Here is a 27,718-nt window from a genome sequence, read left to right as displayed (position 1 = left end):
CGAGCTCTGGACCTGTCAGCAGATCCAAACTGCAATCTTTGTGGAGTGAAAATGATGTTAGGAAGAACACTCAAGGTGGACTCAGAGTCACAAGTTTCACACTTTTATGAGCTCTGGTCCATTTCCACATTGGGGTTCATTGCCCAATTCCAGCTCCAGGGGATGCAGTCCCATCCTCCCAGGTTGCTCTCCTCCATTCCCTGCTGTTTGCACTTTTTGGGCTGAAGCTGCAGCGGTGTCCTTGGTTCTGGGGCTGGACAAGGATTGTTGTGTGTGCCTGAGCTGTGAGGAGAGCTGGCTGACACTTCATGTGGAGTTCAGGGTTATTTCCCAGTGCAGTGCAGAGCCTGGGAAATATGAAAGCTCAAACTGAAGGTGTCACCAGGACTCTGCTGACGGGCAGGCCCTCCCTGCCCTGGGGTCCCACTGGGTGTGGGGCTGTGCTGGGCACTGAGGAGCAGGCAGGGCAGTCCAGATCCCACAGATCTCTGCCCTGCAGGTGGATGAGCTGAAGGCCAAGCTGGCAGCCCAGGAGGTGGAGCTGAAGCAGAAGAACGAGGATGCTGACAAGCTGATCCAGGTGGTGGGGGTGGAGACGGAGAAGGTGAGCAGGAAGAAGGCGGTGGCTGATGAGGAGGAGCGGAAGGTGGCCCTCATCGCCCAGGAGGTGGAGCAGAAGCAGAAGGACTGTGAGGAGGACCTGGCCAAGGCTGAGCCTGCCCTGGCAGCTGCCCAGGCTGCTCTCAACACCCTCAACAAGGTAGGGTGAGGATTCCCAGTGGTTTCCTTCCTTGCTGGGGGAGAGGGGCTGTGTCAGCTGATGGCCCAAGTTTTGTGCATCGTATTGTCCCTCCTCCATCTTCCTCCCTGCTGGTGCTAAAGTGTGTAAAAAAAGATTGGATGTGGTACTGAGTGCCAAGGTTTAGTTGACAAGGCAGTGTTTGGTCACAGGTTGGACTTGATGATCTCAAAGGTCTTTTCCAACCTGGTTAATTCTGTGGTTCTGGGGTTTCCGGTGGAACCTGGAGCACCCACGAGGCTGCACCATGTTCCTCTTCACTCATTGCCATGGAGAGGAGCAGACAAAGCTGGTCCAAAGGAAGATGCCACTGGGAAAACATGTGATCAGGAGATAAGCATTGCTCTGATTGCAGGAGATTGGTTTTGGGAGGAGTTTTTGTGCCTTGGAAGGTTTGTCCTCCAGGGGTTCCCATGTGATGTGGCACTCAGTGCCGGGGTGTTAGGTCACAGGTTGAACTTGATGATCTCAGAGGTCTTTTCCAACCTGGTTAATTCTGTGGTTCTGTGATGTGCCTGAGAGGTGGTCCTGCAATTTGTTTTGGTCTGCAGTTCATGCATAGTGTGATCGTGAGTTTGAAAACGTGGGAAGTCAGGAGCTGGAGGCAAAAATGCCCTTTTGGTTCCTCCAGTTCAGTTTGGCTGCTTGCCCTGTGAGGGTGCCTGGGCTTTCTCAGCAGCTGCATTCCCTGAACCCTGGGGGCTGCAGGATGTAGGAATCAGAGGATGGATTCAGCATTGGCATCTCAGCTTGGGTAGGAGGCAGCATGAAGAGAAGCTCTGAAGGTTGTTTTAGAGGGCCTGAGCATTATTTCTATAGGTTTCATTGTTATTTATCCCAATCTTCTGAGAGAGCATAAAACCTCCTGCTCCCCCAGGAGCCTGGGGAGGAGCAGCGTGCTGTGCTGGTCCCAGGTGGGATGTCAGGAGCAGGGAATGGAGCAGGTGTGCTGCAAACATGCAGAGCAGTGATCTAAAGGCAGCACCGCTGGTGCCCAGAGGAGCCCAATTTATCAGATTGATAGCCTGGGAGCCTGACTCTATTAGTGGCAGAGTGAAAAGAAAGCCCATTCATTTTTCACCTAACAACTTTGTTTTCCCCTTTTCAGACCAATCTGACGGAGCTGAGGTCCTTTGGGTCACCTCCTTCTGCTGTCAGCAATGTCACGGCGGCCGTGATGGTGCTGACGGCCCCGGGAGGGAAGATCCCCAAGGACAGGAGCTGGAAAGCAGCCAGAGTGGCCATGGCAAGGGTAGACAGCTTCCTGGACTCCTTGATCAAGTTCAACAAGGAGAACATCCACGAGAACTGCCTCAGAGCCCTCCAGCCCTATTTGCAAGACCCCAAGTTCAACCCCGAGTTTGTGGCCACCAAGTCGGCGGCAGCAGCCGGGCTGTGCTCGTGGGTGCTGAACATCGCGCGCTTCCACCGCGTGTTCTGCGAGGTGCAGCCCAAGAGGCAGGCCCTGGACAGGGCCAACGCTGAGCTGGCAGCAGCCCAGGACAAGCTGGCCACTGTCAAGGCCAAAATCGCCGTGAGTGACCTTGGGGGGACCCGTCCTGCTTGTCCCTGCCTGGGGGAATCCTCAGCTTTGGCAGAGCTGCTGCTCGGTACTTGTGTTCTAAAGCAGGGGTGGGAATCCAAAGCTTTGGGGGTTGCGGGGTTTTCTCTCCCTCCTGTTGCACTGGCAGCCCCGAAATCCAGCCCTGTGCTGGGCTGGGCAGCAGGGAGGGGAGGGGGATTCTGCCCCTCTGGCCCTGTGCTCAGGTGAGAGCCCACCTGCAGAGCTGCCCCAGCCCTGGTGCCCAGCATCAGAAGGGTGTGGAGCTGCTGGAGAGAGCCCAGAGGAGGCCATGGAGATGTTTCAGGGCTGGAACCGCTCTGGAGCCAGGCTGGGAGAGCTGGGGGTGCTCACCTGGAGAGGAGAAGGCTCCAGGGAAACCTCAGAGCCCCATCCAGGGCCCGAAGGGGCTCCAGGAGAGCTGGAGAGGGACTGGGGACAAGGCATGCAGGGACAGGACATGGGACAGGATTGGCTTCAAACTGAAAGAGATGAAATTTAGGTTAATTAAAGGGAAGAAATTGTTTCCTGGGAGGGTGGGCAGGCCTTGGCACTGGTGCCTAGAGCAGCTGTGGCTGCCCCTGGATCCCTGGCAGTGCCCAAGGCCAGGCTGGACAAGGCTTGGAGCCACCTGGGACAGTGGGAGGTGCCATGGCAGGGGTGGAAAAGGTATTTAAGATCCCTTCCAACCCAAAGAATTCTGTGATCATGTGACAGAATATTGCTGCTTTCTCAGTTTCCTCTGTTCTTCTGCAGCCTTGCTTGCACCCAAAGAGAAAGGCTAAATATGAATCCTTGTTATTCCCACCTAATTTTTTTTTAATGTAATTTACCTCTTCTCCTGGGCCCTCAGAAAACTCATTACCTCAAACCACTGTGTTCCCAGTGTGCTGCACAGGGCAGGGGATGGGAACTGGAGGCTGATTCAGTGCTGGGAGCACAGAGCTGGGCTGGCTGCACACTCAGTCCCTGGTTTTGCAGGATGACAACTGCTCTTGCAGGAGCCTCATTTGTCACGGCACAGCTCCCTGGCAGCACATCTTGGATGATATTTGGATTTTTCCTACTTAAAAAAAAAATTTAAAAATCTCTGAATAGAAGAAATTACAGCGTGATTAAAAGTGCATTTCCACAGAGTGTAGAGTGAGACCTTTATCAGTTTCCTTCAGAAAATTATCTCTATGTAAAAACACATCCTGCTTTATCCCGCTTTCCTCCCTGCTCCCTCCCAGCATGATACCTGCTAAGAACAGGGTGTGGGAAGCAGCTGCTCCAGAACCTGCCTGGTTTGGGGGTGTTTTGGGATCTCTCCTTGGGAGTGGGATCCCCTCTCTGGCCGGGCTGTCGGGCTGGACCCACAGCAGGGGCAGGGTCCCAGTGAGTGAGGTCCCTCTGCTCCCCTCACCCCCTCCACCAGCACCTCACCCTGTTAGAAAACACGTCACTCCCTTGATGTTTTCAAGGGCTTATCATTCTTAAAATGCTTACTACACTTTTTAACTAAAAATACACGAGAACAGCGCAGAACTCTCCGCTCGCCCCTTCCTGCTGCAGATGAAAGGAGGCACCTGAAGCAGGGATGGATTTAGAGGGCTTTGGTGTCTAATTCTCCCACCTCAGATGTGCCATACAGTACTGGGGAACTTTATTCGTCCCTTTATGCTGCTCTTCTCCAAAGCTTTTTTATGCCTGGGCTTTTTTTTTTTCCTTTTTTTTTCCCAAAGGAGTGAGATTTTGTTGAAGAAAATTGCAATCTTTTGGGAGATTACTGCTGCTCCTCTGGCAGGCTCTTACAGAACTGCCTGGTTTAGGGGCCTTCTCCTCTCTGCAGATGGGGAGTGACGCAGGGTACCGTGGGATGGATGTGAAGGTATATCCTTACTTATCTGGGATCTCTTGGATAGCTTCACTGCTGGCTGCTGATTCATACCTGCTCGCAACTGGACCCCAAGCTGTCTCACACTCATTTTTATTAATCAATGAGAAAATTCTGATTGTCCAAAACATTAAGGACTTTCTGTCTTTTTCCCTGCCTGGGCAATGAGTGCTCTGCACCTGGGGCTGCTGGAGGTAGGAGTGAAAGGTGTGTCCACAGCTGTATTTGTGTGCCCCGGTGGGGCCCTGCAGACCAGATATTTGCATATATTCTACAGAAACTCGATTATCAGCTCGTGCTTTTATAGTGGAATATGATATACATGAGCTTTTGCAGGCTGATAGATCCACATGCACACAGGGACAGAAAGTTTTTGTGTTATTGTTCCAAGGAAGGTCAAGGACAGGCTGCTTTGTGTTTGCCAGTGTCCAGGAGAGCTGCACGCATCTTGAATATAATCCTTTTTCATTTTCGGGTTTGTTTCTAGTGTGTAGCTCAATGTTAAAGTGATTTACAAGCAGTTTAGCTTTAAGCAGTCTGCATTCGGTGCAGATAAAATCAATTATTACTTTTCTTATCAGAAGTGAAATGCTCCAAGTGCTTGTGGGAGCGGTTGGTTTGGTTTAGATCCGAGTGTGAACAGCTCTGTCCAAGAACGGGGCTCTCCAGCTTTTTCTGCAGGTGCTTTGGCCTCCTCCTGCCCGTTCCAGCCCTGACCTGCCCAGGACATGGCCCCACCTCACGGGGGGCTCCTGGCACACTCTTGGGCAGCTCTCAGAGCAGAACCATTTCCTTCAGTTGTTATGTTCCTTGCTGGAAACAGTGTGAGGGCATGGTTTGGAGAGGGTTCAGGCAGAACTCCAGGAGCCCCCTGGGGATTTCAGCATGACTTGGGGAATCAGCAGAGCCTCAAGGACTGTTCAGAGGCCAAGGGCTGTAGCATCAGGAAATACCAGATTTGGGTTCCTCAGCTGCCTGCTCGTTGCTCAGCCGTAGCACTCGTCATCAGGGCTCAGCCAGAAGCCCCAAATAAATTCATTTTGTGTGTCCTTTGCCTCTGCCTGTGCCGAGGGTGTGAGTTCCAAGCACGGGCACAGCCCAGCCCAGCCCTGCTCTGTGCTGGCTCCTGCTCCAGCCCTGGGTGAGTGAGCTGGGCTGGACTTGGCCAGCTCTGGACAAGGGTTTGCCTCAGGATCACAGGATCCCAGAATGGTTTGGGATGGAAAGGATAACAAAGTCCATCCAGTGCCATGGCAGGGACACCTTCCACTGTCCCCAACTGTTCCAAGCCCTGTCCAGCCTGGCCTTGGGCACTGCCAGGGATCCAGGGGCAGCCACAGCTGCTCTGGGCACCCTGTGCCAGGGCCTGCCCACCCTCCAGGGAACAATTCCCAATTCCCAATCTCCCATCCATCCCTGCCCTCTGGCAGTGGGAGCCATTCCCTGTGTCCTGTCCCTGCATGCCTTGTCCCCAGTCCCTCTCCAGCTCTCCTGGAGCCCCTTCAGGCCCTGGCAGGAGCTCTGAGCTCTCCCCAGAGCCTTCTCCTCTCCAGGTTGGACACCTCCAGCTCTCTCAGTCTCCAGAGCAGAGGGGTCCACCCCATGGAGTGCCTTCATGGCCTTTTGGACTCCTCCCACAGCTCCAGGTCCTCCCTGAGCTCTAAAACCATGCTGTTCCTGACTTCCTCCTGTGTTTCACCCGCAGCGCCTCAACGAGAACCTGGGCAAGCTCACGGCCAGGTTTGAGAAGGCCACGTCAGACAAACTCAGGTGCCAGCAGGAAGCTGAAGCCACAGCCTGCACCATCACCCTCGCCAACCGCCTGGTGAGTGCCAGCAAGGGCAGCCCTGGTGGCACCACGGGGAGGGACCAGGGCTGGGCTGAAACCTGTGCACGCAGCACGTTCCACCCTCTCATGTTTTTGGGAATGTCTCCTGCACAGCAGCAACTTTCAGCAGTGAAAATGTTTTTACAGAGGTTGTTTCCATGAGGTTGTGGCAGAATGTCTTCTCTTTCTCAAAAAAAAAAAAAAAAAAAAAAAATCAAAACGGGAGAGGCAGCTGCAGAAAGTGCTGTTGTATTCCAGAAGAGTTGGGGCAGCTCTGCTTGTTAAAGTGCCTGGTTCTGCTGCCATCACAACTCTCAGCTCCTTCTTGGGGCTTAAATGTGTGAGCAGGTACTGATGGGCCAAAACGACGTGAGTCAAAAATGGTATCATAAAAACAAAGGTGTGAACACACCCATAGATTTGCAGGGTCTGAAATGACAAGAATTAGAGAGAAAAGATCCCTAAAATCCTCAGTCTCCTCTGAGTCAGAATACAAAGGTGTTTAGAGAGGGGCTACGAGGAACTGGAGAGGGATTTTGCACCAGGAACTGTAGTGACAGGACAAGGGAGAATGAGTTCAGACTGACAGAGGGGAAATTTAGTTTAGATATATGGAAAGAATCCTTCCCTGGGAGGGTGGGCAGGCCCTGGCACAGGTGCCCAGAACAGCTGGGGCTGCCCCTGGATCCCCAGCAGTGCCCAAGGCCAGGCTGGACAGGGCTGGGAGCAGCCTGGGACAGTGGAAGGTGTCCCTGCCATGGTAGGGGTGGCACTGGGTGGGGTTTTAGGTCCCTTCCAACCCCATCCATCCCATGATTCTGCGATTCTGTGCCACCACATCCCAGGCCATGCTGGTTACGTCCGTTCTCCACCCCGTGACGTGGGAACAGCTCCCAGTCTCAACAATTCTATGATTTTATACTGTCAACAATTCATCATTTCTGCAGTGTAGGCAAGGAACTGCGTGCATCCCAACTTCCTGCTGTGCCCTGCACACCATCTCCTGTGTCATCCTGGCTTTGATCTGGGAACAGGACCTGACAGCCCTCACTGATGTGCAGCTCATTTGACATTCAGGAGGTGTCACTGGTGTGGCTGGGGGTAGAAATGAGTTCCCAGACTTTGAAACAAACACGGCTGAGGCTGTATAAAGAATGCAAGTGAACGTGGAGAGCGATGCTTTGGATTGACAGATGAACCTGGGGAATTGAGGCAAGACCAGCTCTCAGCGTGCTGGACTGGCATCTCATGAACTTCAGGTGGCCTAAGCAAGATGCTCCAGGATCCAAAGGACAGGATCTGTGCACCAGAAAGGGAGGCTGGCTGATGAGTGGTGTTTGTGAGTGGGTGTGTGCTAATGCAGAGGAGGAAATTTAGTGATGACAAATGCTAAATAACGTGTGCAGGAAAAACAAACTGTAATCATGCAGTTACACGGATAGGGCCTAATTGCACTATTATCACTCACAGAAGAGCTCTCAGAGTTGTTGCAGAGAGTTCTCAGGATCAGCAGTGTGGCACTTGACAGGAGGAAAAAAGACAAAATGAATGTTACTAATTGGTAGGAAAAAACCTTGGGAAACAGAAGTTAAGCGTCATTGTATTGGGTCTGTCAGTGCCTACATCCCACACGTGGTCACCCTGTCTAAGAAGGCTGTGGGCAGCCTAGAAAAGCTACAACAAAGTACATAAACACTTCCATCTGAGAAGAGAGGGAATGGATTAGGGCTCTTCATTTTGGAAAAGCTTCTAAAATCCTGACTGGTGTGCAGAAGGTGTGTGAAGGATGGTTGTTCACGCTCTGTCATTATCAAAGAGCCAAAGGTAATCCAAAGGGATAGCTTTTAATTTGCCTCTTGCTAAATAAAAAGAATTCTACTGACTTCTAGGATCTGAGGTGGGAGACACCTGGGGTGTCTTGAATGTATTAAAAGTGGCAGTAGTGTGTGATCCAAGCAAAGGAGAAGAAAAGACTTCCAGGACCGAAGGAGATAAAAAGTAACCTGAAAAAATTAATTAGGAATATGGAAGCACCTCCAAGTACCAGGAAAATCAGATCAATAAAGACTTCTTGGTCTTAGAGGGGCTGTGGGACTGCCTCTGGACCCCTGGCAGTGTCCAAGACCGGGTTGGATGGGGATTGGAGCAGCCTGGGATGGTGGGAGGTGTCCCTGCCATGGCAGGAGGTGGCACTGGATGACCTTTAAGGTCTCTTCCCACCCAAAGCAGTCTGTGATTCTGTGATCGCATGAATCATAAATGAGCTGGTGTGTAGGAGGTCGCACGGCTCCGCAGCGATGATGTCAACTGTCTGTAAAGAATTGCAGAAACGATCCCAAGTGTGGAGGGATGAAACACCAGGTGGATAAATGTAATGTAAAGTACACTGGAGAAATGAGGTTTTGCTTCACATGCCCTGTAAGTGATGCTGAGCTGATTGTTATCACTCAGGAATGAAAGGATGGAGTTAAGAGTGCTGTGAGCTCTGTGCTCCCAGAAGCAAAAAGCCCTCACCAAACCCAAAGCCCTTCTGAAACCGGATATTAGGGTTTATTAGGAAAAGAAGGGAGAACAAAACAGGAAAATGCTCTATGAATACCTTCTAAATAAATCTTGAATGTGCAGCATTACCAACACCCTCTCTTCTGCACCTCAAAGGCTGGAGGAGAACGGGAAATGGTGCAGAGCCAGCAACAATAAAAGAAACCGGATAATAAAGATTGCATCACTCGGTGCAGATAACGATTGCAAGGAAAATCAAAAGGCTGCTTCTGTCTGAGGAATTATTGAAGAGGCTAAAGCTCTTCAACCTGAAAAGAAGACAGCACAGGGGTGCTGAGGGCTTGGAATTCTGAGTGGTGCAGAGAAGCTGGTGCCAGCAGGATTGTTCCCTGGTTTTGCACTGGACAAATGTTTCAGCAATTGAAAAGTTCAGGCAGCACATCAAAGGATGTACTTTTATACAGAAAGCTCAGCTGAACTGTGGATCTCCTGCCCACAGGATGCTGTAGGTGCCAAAAGTTGGGTTGATATCCACAGCAGCTTACGCTCAGTCGTGAAGTCAAAAACCATCAGTGGCTGTTAAGCGCAGGGATATAAGCTCTGGGTCAGAAGGTCCTGAAGTCTGCAGCTGTGGGGGCTGGAATCTGTGTCCCGAGCTGTGCCTGTGTGTGCAGCATTCCCAGGACAAGGGCTGCTGTCAGCTGCAGGAGCTGGGTGTGCCCTGCAGAGCTGGGCCTGTGGTGGGGGTGTCAGAGGGGAACCCAATAACTTCTTGGTTTTGGAGATCCTGGCTGGTCATGGAGGTACACGAGGGTGGGAGGAGAGCTGTTTGATCTGGAGTATCTGCAGGACAACCAACGCCATAGAAATGGCAATGAGTTTGTGTTGGGAATGTGAAGGTGGCTCTGACCCTCAGGAAGCAGCTGGAATTCTGCTGGAAGCAGGACTTGGTCAGGTTCACATTCCATGATTGTATGAATGATCAATTTGACTTGGGAATTTGCAGGTTGGGGGACTTGCCTCTGAAAATGTGAGATGGGCTGAGGCTGTGAAGGACTTCAAACAGCAGCAGAGCACCTTGTGTGGAGATGTCCTACTGGTCACAGCCTTTGTCTCCTACCTGGGCTACTTCACCAGGAAATACCGCCAGGACCTCCTGGATGGCATCTGGAGGCCCTATTTGCACCAGCTAAAAGTAAGTCCTGATCGCTCTGAGAAGCCATTGTTTCTGGGATTAATGTGGCCACAAATCCTGGTGCCCACAGGGGATCTCTCAGGTGAGGGACATCGCTGTGTCCTCACCAAGCTGGAGCGAGGATCAGGACGTGGCCATGTACTCCTCCCTGGGGAAAATGTGGTGTCCTTGCTCGATGAGGTTCCTCCATGTACACAGGAAAACCCCAAACACAGAGCCCAGCTCTGCAGTTTTGTCCATGGCCACGAAGGAGGGGGGGAATATGGAGAAGGAATTGGAGCAGGCAGAGCTCGCTGCCAGCTCTCCAGGAGGCTTGGAAAAACTCCAGGTGTTTTTTCGTTCTGGACATGAGCTCTGGTCGTGCTGGCCATGCCTCTCAGCTGGTTTTACCCATGTCTTGCTGTTAGCACCAGATGGAGATCATTGTGCTTGAAACCTGTTTAATATTTCACTAATTTTAACAGGTTCCTCATACAAATCGTGCCAATAAGCTTTTAAATAAGGTCCCAGAGATGCCCAAATCAAAGGGCTGACCAAAGCAGACAGTTCCTTAGGCTGAGAGAGGAAAATTGCATTCTGAAATTCTTAACCAGAAACTTAGTTAAGATGTGGTTTCAAAAATGACCTGACTGTGCTTAGAAATGTCAAGGAAGTGCCTGTAATTCCAATGAAGTGAAAGACCCGTTCTGCTCAGATACCTGGCGCAGGTAGCTCTGTTTGGCACACGCAGAAATGGCCTCCCCTGTCAGAGAAGTGTTTCTGGAGCTGCTGATGCTGGTTTGTAACACAACAGCAGCCTTAGGGGGGCTTCTGTCCGTCCAAGCTGGCTCAGGGAGCTGAACAGGACAGGGAGTGACCCAGCCAGTGGGGCTGGGCTGTGGGGAGCAAAACCACTGGGACTGTTTGTACAATAGGATTGGGAAAAAAAAAAAAAACAGACTGCAAATACACCATAGAATGGGAAAGCACTGATAAATCATGGAATCACAGAATACCTTGTGCTAGAAGGCACCTTAAAATCATCTCCTTCCAACCCCCTTGCCAACGGCAGGAACACCTTCCTCTAGCTCCTGTCCAATCTGGCCTTGAACAGTCTGAGCTCCCTCTATGACCACTGAACATCTCCTTCCAGAGATCCAGGGGCAGCCACAGCCTCTCTGGGCACCCTGTGCCAGGGCCTGCCCACCCTCACAGCCAAGAATTCCTTCCCAATATCCCATCTAACTCACCCTCTGGCAGTGGGAAGCCATTCCCTGTGTCCTGTCCCTCCGTCCCTTGTCCCCAGTCCCTCTCCAGCTCTCCTGGAGCCCCTTCGGGCCCTGGATGGGGCTCTGAGGTTTCCCTGGAGCCTTTTCCTCTCCAGGTGAGCACCCCCAGCTCTCCCAGCCGGGCTCCAGAGGGGTTCAAACCCTGGAATATCTCCATGGCCTCCTCTGGGCTCTCTCCAGCAGCTCCACACCCTTCTGATGCTGGGCACCAGGGCTGGGGCAGCTCTGCAGGTGAGCTCTCACCTGAGCAAGGCAGAGCGGCAGAATCCCTCCCAAGCTTCCTGATCCCACAGCTGCTGAGGCAGATAAACACAACTTACCGCTTTTTAACCCAGCCAGCTTTCCCTGGCATGAACAGGAAGCTCTCGGGCTCTGGGTGTCGGGATGACCCCAAGAGTGTAAAAGTCCTTGTTTCCCAGCCCGTGCAGCCAAAGAAGAAATTGGAATACGTACAGTCGGCTTCTCAAAGTTGTTTGTTTTCCCTTATCTAGAACATTCTTCCTCTGCCCTGCTGAGCTCTGTCCAGCTTAGAAACTCCGTGTGCCATGTTTACAGTAACGTGCCAATATCTGTCATTTATGTTGGACAGTGTGTCTGTACCTTAAACCAACAGAAAAGTGTCACCATCACAGCAACACATGGAGGGCAAGGAGAAGGAGAAGGAGGTCAGGACACACCCAAATCCCTCCATCTTGTCCCCTGAACCCCATTCTAAAAAAGCCCCAAAATTCTACTTTTCCACCCTGTGTTAATTCAACTACCACACTACTCAAACCCTTGTGGCTTGTAATTCCTCACACAAAATTGGCAGCTTTTCCCACGGGCTAAAATGGAAGCCACAGGTGTTTTTGACTTGGTGCCAAGGTCTCCGAGCCCCCTGCCAGGGTCTGGAGCCAGCCAGGGCAGCCAGAGGGATGTCCTGGACTCTGACAGGAAGCCTTTCTGTTTGCCTGGCAGGTAGCAATCCCGGTGACGCCGTGCCTGGAGCCGCTGTCCCTGCTGGCGGACGAGGCGGCCGTGGCGGCGTGGCGGAACCAGGGCCTGCCGGCCGACCGCACGTCCAGCGAGAACGCCGCCATCCTCAGCTGCTGCCAGCGCTGGCCCCTCCTGGTGGACCCCCAGCTGCAGGGCAGCAAATGGATCAAAAGCGCCCATGGAGAAGGGCTCCGCGTGATCCCAGCGGGGCACAAGGGGTAACATCGTCATTCCCTGGAAGGAGGGACTGCTGGCGCTGCTGAGAGTAGGGCGGTTGTAGCTGTGGAGAGGAGCTGGAGGAGGAGGTGGTCTTCTGTGAGGCTGGCTACACCCAGGGCTAGAGGGCGAGTGAGCAGGCTTGTTGTTTTGGTTGGGATCAGGGCTGGGGTCAGTGGTGGTGTTGGGGTGCCTTTGGCAGCCTTAGGAGGCGGCCTAGGGAGGCAGAAGGTTGGTTTCACAGGCCTGTGAGGAGTGTGGCAAGCCAGAGGGGGAAGGCTAAGCTAGGTTTATGGGCAGCTGGGGTAAATGTGGTTGGGGTAAATGTGTACGGTGATAGCCGAATAGGTTGATTAGGAGGAGTAGGAGGACCACTCCCAGGGAGGTGGTGGAGTCACCATCTCTGGATGCGTTCAGAAAAAGACTGGACATGGCACTTGGTGCTATAGTCTAGTTGAGGTGCTAGGGCATAGGTTGGACTTGATGATCTTAGAGGTCTCTTCCAACCTCATTATTCTGTGATTCTGTGAGGAGTGCCACGCAGTGAGTGTGGGATGTGCCTGCGCGGGGTGTTTGGTGAGCACTGGGCACTCAGCTGCACTGAGCCAGTCACACTGAGGGAAACCTGCCTCTGTCTCTGCTCCCATTATCTGCTTGTTCATTACCAAAATGACAGATTTCTTATTAAATCAAGGGTCTGTTTAGTGCTTGGCTCAGTTACCATAGAAACTCCTCTGAAGCTGGTGATGGAGTGAGCTGAGGCTGAGTTTGAGTATCACAGAATCCCAGATTGGCTTGGGTTGAAAGGGACCCTAAAGATCATGCAGTTCCACCCGTGCCGTGGGCAGGGACACCTCACGCTACCCCAGGCTGCTCTAAGCCCTGTCCAGCCTGGCCTTGGGCACTTCCAGGGATCCAGGGGCAGCCACAGGTGCTCTGGCCTGTGTAGTGCTGAGACGTCCTCCATGGGGCTCGTTGTAGGTGTCATGTCCTGGTTTAGCTTCATCCAGGAGGATGACCAGGGCTTCCTACCTCTTGGAGAAAGAGAGGGTTGGATATGGAGCGGTCACCATGTGCACTGGGCACAGGGTTCCATTTCCTTGTGAGGAAAGAAGGTGTCCTAAGCATGACCCTAAACTGGGCAGAACAGAGCTGAAAGCTGCTCTTCATCCTTGCTTTAAGAAGAACTGCACCAGTGGGCTCTGGAGAAAACAAAGTCTGTGCTGAAAATACCTCCAGGCTGTGCCAGCTTTTCTCATGGCTGCCCTGGGACAGACTTGTTCTCCCTGTTGGTCAGCCAGGACTCTCTCTGTCAGTGCCACTTTCTGCACCAGGCACTGGCACCACTGTAGCCCTCTTCCTCTCTCCAAATGCTGGCACCCACCTGTAGCTGCCACCGCAGTGAGGGTCCCCTCTGTCCCCTGCTCACTGACAGTGTCACATCCTGCTCTGCTGCAGGAGGCACCAGCGCTGTTTCCAACAGGTATCTGGACACACTGGAACAAGCCCTGGCTGCTGGAGACCTGGTTTTGATTGAGAACCTGGAGGAATCCGTGGATCCAGTGCTGGGGCCGTTACTGGGGCGAGAAACAATCAAGAAAGGCAGGTGAGCTTGGGGGGCTTGGGAACACGTGTGGAGGGGGGCTGGGGGCTGCTGTTCTCTCTGATCCTGCCCTCAGACCGTGGGTGGTCACATCCAGCAGCATTAACATCCTGCCTTCAGCAGTGAGGGCGTTTTTAATCAGGCAATCACAGGTAATTCAGCCACAGGATGGCTTGGAAATACCCCTGGATTTCTCATTTCATTTCACAGCATCATTCAAACCTCGTGTAAAAGAGAGACCTGTAATTCTCCCATTGTACACGGACCTTGGGGTCTGTAATTGGCTGTTCTGACACCAAATTATTACCAAAATAGCTGCCGCTGTGTTGTGAAGTAAAAGTAGAGCCTTGAATTTTAGCAAACACTGCACTGTGTTTAGAAATGCAGCTACAGATTTCAGCATCAAGTGTTTCTTAATGAGGTCAAGCTCTCATGGCAGCTGCTGGTCACCTCCAGCTGAGAGGAGATCAGCAAGGGAGGCAGCCAGGGAGCTCTTTTCCCTTAAGATCTTTGAGGATTATTTCCCTGCTTGCCTAAAACATCCCAGGCTGTTGTAAACTGGTGGGCAAAGGAAGCTCTCTGCAAAGTTTGCTGGGGAAAACATCCTGGGAAGGGTGGCTGAGCATGGGTTTGGCAGCAGGATGGAGGGGCAGGATTGGTCCCAGGGCAGGATTGAAATGTTTGGAGGATGTTGAGAGGGGGGTGCAGCAGGGAGAGTGGCAAATCTGAGCCCCCCTCCAGTGGAACACTCAGGCATCCCCTTTTGTGTGTGTCTGCTCTCAAATCTCCCTGTGAAATCATGTTTTAGCTAACAAAGGGAAACTAAGTCATAAATCACAAAGAAAATCCCTGGTTTTGTGTTTCCAGGCCCTAAGCCTAGACTCCAGGCAGATGCTGCCTGGAAGGGGCTCTGAGGTCTCCACACAACCTTCTCCTCTCCAGGCTGGACAATCCCAGCTCTCCCAGCCTGGCTCCACAGGGGAGGTGCTCCAGTCCCTTTGTCAACCTCCAGGTCTCCTCTGGAGCTGCTCCAACAGCTCCTGGTCCTGCTGATGCTGGGGACACCAGAACTGGGCACTGTCCCAGGTGGGGACTCCCCAGAGACAGAATTCCCTCCTGGCCCTGCTGCCCACACTCCTTTGGATGCAGCCCAGGGCATGGTTGGATTTCTGGGCTGGGTTAAACTTGCCTTCAGAGAATGTTGGAGTTTCTTGGGGTCTCTGTGAGCTATAGACTGCATGTCAGAAGTGCAGAGCAGGAGGATGCTGGGTTTTCCTGGCTGATGTCACCTCCTGGGAGTGGCAGCCACAATTCTCCACATGTGGCTTCATGTGTCAAGCTCAGTGCAGCTGCAGAGCTGGCCTGCTCAGAGCCAACACTCTGGGTAATTTTAGCTGTGACCAGTGAAAAGCTCGAGGCTGAAAGGGTTTTTCTCCCTGCAACTCCAGTTTTAGGCAGAATCAGCCTCTGCCCAAGGCCAGGAGAGTTCATGATTGGACTGACTGTGCCGCTACTGGAAAAATCTGAGCCTCCTTAAACAGGATCCAAAATTCAGGAGAGACTCTCTGGGGTGTTCACCTTAAATCAGAATTGATTTAAATGTGCCCAGTATGAATTCAATCATGATTTCTGTGAGGAGTGCCAAGTATCTGGTGCTGCCACTGACTGAGACCACCCCGAGTGCTGTGGCGACAGCTCCCGGCTGATGCTCCTTCTGCTGAAATCCCAGGTACATCAAGATTGGGGACAAGGAGTGTGCCTTGCACCCTGCCTTCCGTCTGATCCTGCACACCAAGCTGGCAAACCCCCACTTCCAGCCCGAGCTGCAGGCCCAGTGCACGCTCATCAACTTCTCTGTCACCCGCGACGGCCTCGAGGAGCAGCTTCTGGCGGCCGTGGTGCGCCTGGAGAGACCTGACCTGGAGGAGCTGAAGGTGGGAATTGTCTCTGGGAGCAAGCACAAATCGTCAGCAGCATCGTTATTACACTTTTAATTATTATTATTGTAATTATTGATGTTGTTATTGGTATTGTTGTTACTGGTCTACACTGAGAAGCCTGACCTGGAGGAGCTGAAGGTCAGCACCTGGGAATTGTCACTGGGACAAAGCAAAAATCATCAGCAGCATTATTATTAGACTTATAATTTAATTATAGGTGTAATTATAATTATTGTAATCACACTTATAATTATTGTAATTATTGATATTGTTATTGTTGTTATTGGTCTACACTGAGAGACCTGACCTGGAGGAGCTGAAGGTCAGCACCTGGGAATTGTCTCTGAGAACAAGCACAAATCATCATCAGCATCATTATTATACTTATAATTTAGGTATAATTATATATAAAATATAAATAATTATATATTATATAAATAATTATAATTTAATTATAATTATTAATATTGTTGTTATTAGTAGTATTGTTGTTATTGGTCTACACTGAGAGGCCTGACCTGAAGGAGCTGAAGGTCAGCACCTGGGAATTGTCTCTGGGAGCAAGTGTTACAGTCATCATTATCATAACTCACTTTTTATTTTAATTTTTATTTTTGTTATTGGTATTTTTAATTTTTATTTTGTTTTTAACAAACAGCATTTCACATGCCAGCTTGCAGATATTGCTGAGCTCCTCACAAAATCAGATTTCCCTTGGATAACAAACATTTAGGGTTTTTTTTTCCTTCAGCCTTCTCTTTTCTTGGTATTTTGAGAACCGTTGTACTTAATTTTCAAGGCTTTTCTCCCAAAAATTCTCTTTATTTTCCGCCTTCTCTTGTGGCTGAAAGCTGAGTTTCTCATTACCTCCATTTTTTTCTGGACTTCACAGATTTAATTTTGGAAGCAGGATTAATCTTGCTTAATTTTCAGCATTTCTGGTAAAGGATTCTCTGTAAATATTGTGAGGCTGGCAGTGATATTTTTCTCTTCTGGCTGTTCCTCCCACTTTGTAACAGGCCAAAATATTTTCTCTCTTCATCAGTATGGCTTTAATTTCAAGGCAATTTTATAAAGAAAATCCTCCCTTCTGACGACGCCTTTAACAGTGTAACAAATATGAATAATCCTAAATATTTTCTGAGCGTGGGAATAAATTCACTGCACGTGCTCACTCATGTTCTGCCTGGCCCGGGCTGGAACTGCTTCTCTCTTCCCAGCTCTAACCCAGTAAGCCACTGGTGCCAGTGGGACCCCGAGGCCAGGATGCAAAGGGAGCAGGGCAGGAGAGGCCGTGGCTCTGCCCTGAGATCTCCTCGTACTCACACTGGTACCCAAAGGGCTTCACTGCTGGTCTTGCCATCAGGCTTTAACCCCGTGTTCCCCTTTGCTGGAGTGACTGGGGTGGGCTGGAGTGGTGAGAGCAGAGGTTCAGCAGGAGGGGTGAGGAGCAGCTGGGACTCTCCAGGCTGGCTGGACCCCAAGAAATGAGTCCAGGACAGGTCCAGGTTTTGGAAGTGCTTCACCCTCCAAACCAGCTGTGCTGTACAGCTGCTCACTGCCAGCAGTGCCAACAGGGCATGAGTTTTAGAGTTTGCACCTGGATTTTATGAGTTTGTGCCCACCTGGAATGCTGTGGAAGAGCCCTGTTAGAGGTTCAAGTCAAGCCTCACTCTCCTTTTGGTCTGCCTACCCAAAGACACAGGATATGTCTTTGAGATGGGGATAAAGGTCTTGTCTTCCTGATTCATTTCCAGTGTTTTCCTTCATTTCCAGCAAAAGGGCTCAGTTCTCCTGGTGCTTTCTGTGCTCTTCCAGGTTTCTTTGAGCTGCTAGCTTGTTGGATAAGGAGTGATGCCAGAACTCTGTCCATTCCCAGGAGAGCAGGAATCAGCACTACTGGGCTATGGCAATTGTCAGTGGGAAGCCTGTTCCCATGTGAAGCTGATTCATCCTTACTTTACCACAGCCTTTATGGCTAAATCTTCCTGGATTTATTATTTGCAGTCAGATCTCACAAAGCAACAGAATGGATTCAAGATCACCTTGAAAACGTTGGAGGACAACTTGCTCTCTCGGCTGTCAACAGCATCTGGGAATTTCCTGGGAGACACAGCATTGGTGGAGAACCTGGAGACCACTAAAAGGACAGCTGCAGAGATTGTGGAGAAGGTACAAAGACAGTGATAGCCTGGAGAAAGGCATGTCTGTGGTCCTTTAAGGATTTCTGGGTGGAATGTAACCTCTGCTCTGCCCATCTCTGCTTCATCTGCTGAGCAGGGAGTAGTAATTGGTATAAATTGTAAATGCTCTCCATTCTGGAGAGCTCCAGGCCATTTAGTTCTTTGGAGCTTTTTTAGTATTAAATGACCTATTTAAGACCAAGAGAAAACATTGGTGCCTGATGTAAAGACAATAAAATTTACACACTGTATCAAGGCAGCTTTAAGCTGTTCCAGCATAATCCTGGGTACATCACACTGCCTCCGTTAGGCTGGGTTTTAGTACTGACCAGGGACTGGATACATCACACTGCCTCCGTTAGGCTGAGTTTTAGTACTGACCAGGGACTGGAGTCTGAGGAGTTTGTGATCTCGAGTAAATCTGAAAGAACTCAGGTATTTCATACCCTTCCATTCCTCAGAGTATAAATCAGCATTTGTGTGAGCACAGCTGCCCTTGCTGGATGTATGGGCTTAGGTAAATGTCCAGAGGTCTTTCCTTGCCATTAAGGGAACTTGGGAAGTGTGGTTCCCATGCCAGGATTGTCCCAGACCTCTGGTGGGGATGTTCAGCTGCTTCCCTCTGCAGTCCCCCCATCTCCAGAGCCTGCACTTGCCCTCCCCCAGCCATGTTCTGCCTGGCCTAGGCTGGAACTGCCTCTCTCTTCCCAGCCAGTGACCAACACACTGAGTGATCCTCCCTCCATGTTAAAAATCAGAAATATTTTCCATTCATGGTGCATCAGGTGCATTCAGCTCCCTGGGGAGGGGTTTCTTGAACCCCCAGAAGAGATGTTGAAGGGATTTTTTGATGTGGAAAGCTTGGCATCTCACCCTTGAAGTAGGTGTTTTGGAAGCTCTTCACCCTCCAAACCAGCTGTGCTGTACAGCTGCTCACTGCCAGCAGTGCCAACAGGGCATGAGTTTTAGAGTTTGTGCCTGGATTTTATGAGTTTGTGCCCACCTGGAATGCTGTGGAAGAGCCCTGTTAGAGGTTCAAGTCAAGCCTCACTCTCCTTTTGGTCTGCCTACCCAAAGAAACGTGTGCAGCCAATATTTTCCTTGCTTTGGAAGTCCTCCCTGCTCTGCAGATGAAGAGCATCTGTCTGCCCCAGCTCTGACTCAGAGTTTGCCAGAACCGTTCCTGAGTCCAGCACTGCTCGTGGGGATCTGCAAACAGGCTCATCCCAGAGATCCCACAGCAGATTAAGGCTCATCCTCTGCTTCCCTGGGGTGCCCTGCTGGCTTGTTCTGCCACAGGAAGCCTAGGAAGGGCTGGAGAGGGACTTCTTGTAGTGACAGGACAAGGGGAAGGGCTTCAAGCTGAAATCAGGCAGATTTAGATCAGATGTTAGGAAGAAATTCTTGGCTGTGAGGGTGGGGAGGTCTTGGCACAGATTGCCCAGATAAGTTGTGGCTTCCCCATCCCTGGAAGTGTCCAAGGCCAGGCTGGATGGGCTTTGAGCAGCCTGGGATGGTGGAAGGTGTCCCTGAGTGGAATGAGAAGAACTTCAAGGTCCCTTCCAACCCCAAGCATTCTGGGATTCTGTGATCCCATTGCATGGTTTGCAGGCCTGGCTGGGTCAGCACTGTCCCAGCAGCTCCTGACCATGGTGTTAGACCTGTCTGTCCTCAGCCAGGGACTAAAATAAACCCCAGGGGGCTCAGGGATGGCACTTCTTGCTGCTGAGGTGGAATGAAAGAACGAACAGGATCGAGGTGATGGTTCTGCCAAGAAGGTTTTCACATGTCCCTCAGAGCAGCTGCAGAGCCCTGCCCAGGGGGGTTTGGTGCTGCTGAGGAAAGGCAGCAAAGAGCTGCTCCAAATTAGCAGCTCTCAGCCCTGGGGCTGCTCAGCCCAGGCTTGTTAATGGCCTGCACAGGAGGGGGGCAATTAGCACGAGAAACTCATTGATGAGAAAATGAATTCCAGTTAGCAAAGAGCAGGGAACCTAGGGAGAAGTCTGGAGGGGACTCAGGAAAACGGGGGATTGGGCAACTGGGTGGAAAATGCAGTTAAATGGAAGGTTCCAGAGGGGGAGATGCTGGGGAGGGCAGCTCCAGCCTGGCAGGGCTGGTCCCATGGTGGTCACTTGTGGCTTGGCCTGATGGCTTTGTGGCCAGTGTCTATTGTTGAAATGGACCCCCGGACAGGTAATAATAATAGACTCCATGTATTACAGAAGCTTGATTAACAATCTTTATTAAGAAACCCATTGCTCTTTTCTATATCTTGGTTCGCTACAAGTGGAATTGATTGGTCCTTTAGCTGGAGCACCATCACCATTGGTTAATTAAGAAACCACCCTTTGGTATACAAATTTGCATAACACATTCCACATGTTCACAATATCAGGTGTAGTAAGTTAAGAATTGTTTCTCATTCTTTTCTATGATCTTTTCCCAGCACGATACCCGGGAAAGTTATCTGCTGCTCTCTGCGGCTGGAGAGCTGCTGCCCCAAGTGCCCGCTGTGCCAGGGCTGCAGGCACTGCCCAGGGGCGTGGTGACAGGAACGGTGCCGTGTTTCCCTGCAGGTGCAGGAGTTTAAGGTGACGGAAGGCAGGATTAACGAGGCCAGGGAGCAGTACAGGCCTGCGGCCTGCCGCGCCGCCATGCTCTACTTCACCATGACCGAGCTGCACGCCGTGCACCCCATGTACCAGTTCTCCCTGAAGGTACCTGCCCTCCTGCCCTCTGCTTGTGGGGTCCATAAAATCAGAATTGCAGTCACAGTGTCACAGAACCGCACAAGGTTGGGGTTGGAAGGGGTTTAAAGCCCATCCTGCTCCATCCCGTCCTGTCCCACGCCTTCCACCATTCCAGGTTGCTCCAAGCCCTGTCTAGAAAAAGTTGCAGCTTTAATATTCTGTGAAATGGAAAACTTTTCTTTTTGTCGTGTAAGAAAAGTGTTTTGGGGGATGGAGGGTTAAACGAGCATCCTGGTCTACAGCTTCTTCCAAATGATTTCTAACCTTGACAAGTGACCTGGAAAAAGGAATTGAGGAGACACTACAAAATGTTGAGCCTCATCCACAAAGAAGCTTTTCCTCTTGATAGCTGTGACTCGTTTGTTGAAGTAATTTTATCAGAAAAAATGTACAGAATATCTTTTGTGCCTTTTGAAAGATTCATCCCTCTCACATACATAATAGATGCGGGGGTACCTGAGGTTTCACCTTTAATCTGCGTCTCCCGTAGTTAGTTTGTTTTATGTTTTCCAGTGAACATTAGCAGTGTGTATAAATACATGGAAAATTATTGGGGGAAATGTTTTTATCTAATAAATTTTGATGACAGATCATAAAACATTGTGTAAAGATGCACAGGGATGATTTTGAATACTTGCCACACAGCTGGGAGCCCATTATAAATTAGAACACAAAGATTTATGTGCTGCTGTGCAGCATATTTTAACACAATTTAAAGAAACGTTAAGCAGGAAAATGCATTCTGCAATTATTTAATAATGCATTCAGTATCAGTGTTACTTTAATTTGTCAAGGCATCATTTTTCCTTTGTAGAACCCTAAAAATAAAGCTGCCAGCACAGTCATGCCTTGTCCAGCTAGTGCCATCATTGTGTATTGGCCTGGTTATTTCCTTTAGCTGGGCCCAGCACATGGAGCCTTTGCATTGCTAAGCAGGGCTTGGGGTTTATGCTCTTGTTAATTTTCTTTTTCCAGCTGCATTTGATAATTTGCTCATGCTTTTAACTGGGATGACTATGAAAGTTTTTTGTCTTTTCTCATTGAGATCAGAAATGTCATTGCAATATTCCTTAACCTCTTCTATAAGAGGGTTGTTCTCGATGCAGACACCCACCCTTGAGGGGACTTCAATGACTGCTTCAAGCCCACTGCTCCCTGCCCTCCTCAGCCAGTCCTTTGCTGGATCCAGACAGTAAAACACTCATGGGATTTTAAACTTTTTTTTTTTTAATTATTTATTTATTTTGAGGAATTGCTCTTCTCCAAGTTGAAATATTTGTGCAGTGGAAGATGTGCTTTCCTCCTCTGCTTCACTCTGCTAAGACCCCAGCTGCAGTAGTGTCCAGCTCTGGGGTCCTCAGCACAGGAAAGGTGCGGACATGGTTGAAAGGTCCAGAAGAGGCAATGGATATGATTCAAGAGCCCCTCTATGAGGCCAGATGAGCTGGAGAAAACTCCATGGAGACCTCAGAGCCCCTTCCAATGCCTAAAGGGGCTCCAGGAGAGCTGGAGAAGAGCTGGGGACAAGGGATGGAAGGACAGGACACAGGGAATGGTTTCTTACTGCCACAGGGCAGGAATGGGTGGGATATTGGGCAGGAATTCTTCCCTGGGATGGAATTCCCATGGAATTCCCAGAGCAGCTGTGGCTGCCTCTGGATCCCTGGGAATGTTTGAGGCCAGGCTGGATGGAGCTTGGAGCAGCTTGGGACAGTGGAAGGTGTCCATGGCAGGGGTGGAACTGGATGTGCTTGTGTTGGAGTTTTTCCCCATGGAAACCATTCTGGAGTCTGTTTCCTCTGGGAGCTCCACTCTCTGCTGGCTCCACATTTGCAGAGGAAGTGGCTGTGTCATCCCAACAGGAGCACACCGGGCACAGAAACATCTCCTGTACCCTTGTGTGGGAGTTCCCTGTGCCCTGCCTGTGTCCCAGGGGATGTCACCACTGCCAGGTGCCCCTGAGGAGCAGCCACTGGCAGAGCCAGGGGCTGCTCGGTCTCTGTGTGCTCCCTGAGCTGGCATCACTGTGAAACCTCAGGGGCACCCAGGGGCGTGCAAAGGGCATCTCCCACTCCCCCTTCCCGCTGTGTCTCCCCTCCCAGGCGTTCCACGTGGTGTTCCAGAAGGCCATGGAGAGGGCAGCTCCTGCTGAGAACCTGGCGGGGCGGGTGCTGAGCCTCATGGACAGCATCACCTTCTCCGTGTTCCAGTACACGGCCCGGGGGCTCTTCGAGAGGGACAAACTGACCTTCAGTGCCCAGCTCACCTTCCAGGTACCAGCACCACCCCAGGCTCCTTGTGTGCCAGGCTTCACTGCCAGAGCAGCCCATGCAGGGGCTCCAGGCTTGACTGTCTTGTCTGGGAATCACAGAATCATTCAGGCTGGAAAAGCCCTCTCAGACCACTGAGTCCAGCCTGATCCCCACCCTGTCCCCAGCCCAGAGCTCTGAGTGCCACCTCCAGCCCTTCCTGGGACACCTCCAGGGATGGGCACTCCAAACCTCCCTGGGCATTTCCAATTCCTGAGCGCCCTTTCCATGGGGAAATTCCTGCTGCTGCCCGCCCTGAGCCTGCCCTGGCCCAGCCTGAGGCCGTTCCCTCTCCTCCTGTCCCTGTTCCCTGGAGCAGAGCCCGACACCCCCGGCTGTCCCCTCCTGTCAGGAGCTGTGCAGAGCCACAGGGTCCCCCCTGAGCCTCCTTTTCTCCAGGCTGAGCCCCTTCCCAGCTCCCTCAGCTGCTCCTCACAGGATTTATTCCTGCCAATAGCAGGCACAGATGCTGGGTTGGATTTGAATGATGCTGACAAAGGTTATTTGAGAAATTCCTGCTTGAAGGACCTGCAGAAAATGGCAAAGCAAACTGGCCTGGAAGGGCTCTTGCATTGAACCTAAAGAAGTGCTCGCTGCAGAGCTGCTGTCCCATGTCCATGTGTTTGTATAATTTTTAGTTTTTTGTCCAATCTGGCTCTGTTACCAGGGCCTTCTCCTCAGGGTGCTCTCCACCCACATGGAACTCAGCCTTTACCACATAGTTTTCCCAACTTTTTTCCTGTCCTCTTGCCAATCTCCACACTCATTCCTGGTCCTCTTTTGGGACACCCAGAGCACCTACAAGGTGTGTCCATCACACCTCTCCAGCTCAGGGCACTCTGTACATTTCAGCCACGCGTTTTTCAAGCACGTTAATTGAATAAATAATCTACTGGAGTTTGTTGCTGCTCTGGATCCTGGCTGCTCTGAGAGATCTTGTTTGTTTGGAATTACAGATACTTCTGATGAATAAAGAAATCAACCCAGCAGAACTGGATTTCCTGCTCAGATACCCAGCACAGCCCGGAGTCACGAGCCCTGTGGAGTTCCTGTCTGACCATTCCTGGGGAGGAATCAAGGTATCTGATCCACAGGAAACCAGGTCTCTAAAAACCCTTCATAGGGTCCTTGTGGCATTTGGTGAACAAAGGTCTGCCTTTGAGGGGCCACAGACATGGAGATTTCTGCAGGTCCAACACGGATTTTGAGGGCTCTTCCTGTGCCCTCTTGTGTGTCCCCAGGAAGATGGTTCTTCCCTCTGAGATTTAGGCTTCTCCCTGTTAGATACCCTCAGGGGTTTGTGGCTGTGGCTTGTAAAGGACATGGAGATGCCCCCGTGTTTGGAAATAATTGGGAATTTCTGCAGGGATGTGCTGGGGTCGGAGCTGTGACAGCTGCCAGACCTGCAGGGAAATTCTGTCATGGGAATGGGCAGGTCTGGCACCAGCCACGTGTTTGGAGTGAGAAGGGAGGAAAAGCACCCCAAAAAGAGGAGAATTATCCCATACTTGCTCCTCTTTGTCAACAAATGGGAATTGTGCTGGCTTTGGACCTGATTTATCAGGGTGGGGTTTGTTTTCTGAAAAGGATCCAAACATTCTCCACCTTGAGCCTGTTCATTCCCACCTTGCTGGAGCTGGGATTGTGTCTCCTGTCTGACTGTGTTGCTGATCAGTCTCTGGCACATGTGGTGATGTGAGAATGAGAATTATTTACAGCATGTTTTCTCTGTGGGACCTGAGGACACAGGTTAGTGCTCATTGGACGTGGTGATCTTTGCCCTGATTTTTAAAAGTGTTAAGTTTTCTTTTATAGTTATTTTGAAAGTTTTAAAGTTCTCATAAAACTTCTTCAGCCTTCTGATAATGTTTACATATTTCTACTGGAGTTCTCACACACTGCTCATTTAAACAATGATTGTTTTGCATTCTTCTTTGTGGGAGGAGAGAACTGATGGGCTGTTGGTTTGGCCAGTGTGGTTGGAGAGGTGGCAATTCCATCCTCCAATCCACTGTCACTTTTGGAATTCTATCTATTGAGAGGTCAGAAATAAAACCGGCTCTTTTTTCTCTCTTGAACTCACCAAGCTTCTGTGTGCTCATTTCGTGTCCAATTGTGACAGGGATCTTAGAGGCTTTTTCTAACCTTTATGATTCCGTGAGTCTCTGTGACTCCTGCAGGATGCCTGCAGGTGGTACATTCCCCAAACATACACCTGCTGGGTTTGCAGTGAGTTTTCTTTGTGAGGTCACTGCTGCTGTGCTGCCAGTCCCCCTCCATGTGGCTGAAACGGCCTTTCCTGTTCCCTCTGTGCTTCACTTCACCGTGAGCCCTTCCCACTCAGCTTCCTCTTCCCCACTGGAGGAGCCTTGTGGTTGAGGTGGAATCTGTGGTGCTGCTGTGCATGGGAAGGTTTCCAGGTGTGCTGCACACCTCAGGTGTCCTCATCCTGCACTCGATGGCCCCAGGAACTGCACAAGAGTCACTGCCCAGTAATCTGCACTAATTTCATGAATTTCAGGACTTTCTGATAGTGAATTCTGCGTTATCAGATACCCAATACCCTTTAGATTGTCTTTTGTGATGACTGTACTATTGATTTTGCTGTAAATAATATGGTTGGTGTCAACTTTTATTAGTGTTTGTGTTGATGTCTGTTGGTTTATTAACCTCTGAGGTTTTGGCAATTCTAGTTACTTGAGGCATGGGTTTAGTAAAATCATATTTTGTCACAGACTGCTATAATTAGGTTAATTAGTCACGGATTCTACACAGTTCATTAGCAGGCTAAAATCTCCTTTTCTTATATCAAGAAGATTAAATGCTATAATAACTTGTTTTTTCAACGAAGTTTGAACAAAGTACACTTCAGATTGTGTAAAGAAATCAACCCAATCATATATTTCAAATTCAAAGTGAAATCTAGCATTCTGCTGATTTTTCACAGAAACATTGCAAATGCTCCAGCCCAAAGGACTCCTTTTGCCAGGGGGTTCTAGCCAAGATAGTGCCAAAAGAAATCAATATTGATATTTGTGGCCCATTCTGAGCCTCCCACTTCGGGCACATTAACTTCCAAGGAAACCTCATTAAATGTTGAGGGCTCTGGGCATGAAACTGGCCTTGTGTGACTTGACTTATTATTTATTGTTGGGGGTTGATTAATAATATATAAAGGCAAATAATCCTTTGCAGTTGCTTGGCTGTTTGCAGCTCGTGGTGCTGGAGCATCTCATTTAGGAAACACTCATTTATGATTTAGTTTTCCAGCTTCTTTCAAGTTCAGCACAAAGTTTCACAGAGCCTTTTGCTGTAACCTGTGTGCCAGGGAAGTTTGGTATTCACTCCTGGATGAAGAAATCCACGGCCCTGGCCAGAAGGAGGTGGTTTGTAGGGAAAGGTAATAGCTTTAATTATATCTGCTGAAAGACCTGGGAAAATAGGCACATTTCAGGCTCTTTGGTGCTTCTTTAGAGCTGAAACAGGAATTGAATTCAAGCTAAAGGCTGAGAAAAGCTGCTCTGGAGCTTGGCTTGGTTCTGTTCATCAGTCAGATGTGTGGGAGGGAATGGCACCTGTGGAGGAGCTTTGCCTGGCTCTGGAGCAGGGGAGATGTTAGCAAAGGGCACAGTCATTGCCTCGGTGCCACTCCTGCCTGTGGGTTACTGAGCGTTAGCGGAGAGCAGGAAGGGCACAGAATTTTGTCATTTAATTAAAGCAGTGCCTTTGCTGAGTCCCTGGCTTTGGTGCTCAGTGGAGTTGGTCATTTCACGCCTAAGGCCTCTCATTTGCAGGGGCTTAGCAGTGATCCCTCGAGAAGGCAAAAGTGTTCTTTTGTTCCTGTAATGAGGTTTTCTGTCTCTTTTCAATTTCCTTTATTGCAGCCTGTTGTGCTGTTCTCCCCCTCTGTGTTCCCAGAGTCTGCCTTGAAAGTTTTTATTTCTGTTGGTACTTCTGAAAGCATTTTCTGTGTCCATGCACGGCTGGCCATGTTTCCTGGCTTGGCTGGTGGTTTCCTCACCAGTAAATGTGTGAACACACCTTAGGGCACAGTGCTGCTCCTGCATGTGCCAGGTGCAAATGCCATTTGGGAATTCTCGCTGTGTGGTTGAATGAACACAGAATCCATGCAGAGATTGTCCTCTGGAGGCTGAGTATTCTCTGAATTAATCTCTGAGTTATTGCCCTGTGGTCCTTTGAAGCTTGTGTGAAGGCAGGCTGCCCTGTTTAGCTGTTCTTGGTTATCCCCAGGGCAAGGACAGACAGCTCCTGTCATGGCTCTTCTCTGAGCATGATGTTGAAATGATATCATTTGGTTTTAGGGTCTTCTTTAGGGTCTTTGCTTGGTCTTTCAGGCTGTATCCAGATTAAGCAGCAAGATGAGCCAGCAGTTGTTTGCTGCCCTGGCAGCACCTGACTGCACACAGTGAAACTCCCCTGAGCTCCCAAAGCAGAGCCACCTCACCTCCCTGGGCAGCTATTGTGAATGCAGGTGAACCTGGTGGGAAGAAATGCTGATGTGTGACTCCAGCTCAGAAGGCTGAATGATTTCTTTACTATAACTATGCTATAATACATTAATATACTATTTAAAGGAGATACTAAAACTACAAACCTACTTGTTCTAACTCCCATATCTAACCCACTCACAACTCGTGCCCCTCTCTGGAGTGCAGCCACAGGTGGGTTGGATTGGCCATCAGCTCAAACAAT

The 27,718-nt window shown here is 50.3% G+C and overlaps 1 protein-coding gene across 2 annotated transcripts in view; it reads left to right on the top strand.

Moving 5' to 3' along the window:
* The first annotated feature begins 6,913 nt into the window (after positions 1-6,913).
* DNAH9 (dynein axonemal heavy chain 9) overlaps positions 6,914-27,718 on the top strand; it is a 65,123-nt gene continuing 44,318 nt past the window's right edge. The window contains exons 1-9 of one of the 2 annotated variants that reach the window (XM_068209290.1): positions 6,914-7,224; positions 9,573-9,765; positions 11,991-12,222; positions 13,704-13,826; positions 15,553-15,757; positions 17,771-17,935; positions 20,523-20,663; positions 22,799-22,969; positions 23,962-24,084. In XM_068209290.1, coding sequence (XP_068065391.1) covers positions 7,219-7,224; positions 9,573-9,765; positions 11,991-12,222; positions 13,704-13,826; positions 15,553-15,757; positions 17,771-17,935; positions 20,523-20,663; positions 22,799-22,969; positions 23,962-24,084 — 1,359 coding nt within the window. In that variant the 5' untranslated portion in view covers positions 6,914-7,218. Of the gene's footprint in view, positions 7,225-9,572; positions 9,766-11,990; positions 12,223-13,703; positions 13,827-15,552; positions 15,758-16,062; positions 16,086-17,770; positions 17,936-20,522; positions 20,664-22,798; positions 22,970-23,961; positions 24,085-27,718 lie in introns of those variants that run through there. The other variant, XM_068209291.1, reaches the window with a different exon arrangement.

The sequence above is a fragment of the Anomalospiza imberbis genome, chromosome 19 (genome assembly GCF_031753505.1).
Source record: "Anomalospiza imberbis isolate Cuckoo-Finch-1a 21T00152 chromosome 19, ASM3175350v1, whole genome shotgun sequence".
In the NCBI taxonomy this organism is placed as follows: domain Eukaryota; kingdom Metazoa; phylum Chordata; class Aves; order Passeriformes; family Viduidae; genus Anomalospiza; species Anomalospiza imberbis.
The sequence above is the reverse complement of the archived record's forward strand: the minus strand, read 5'-3'. Positions and strand labels throughout refer to the sequence as shown.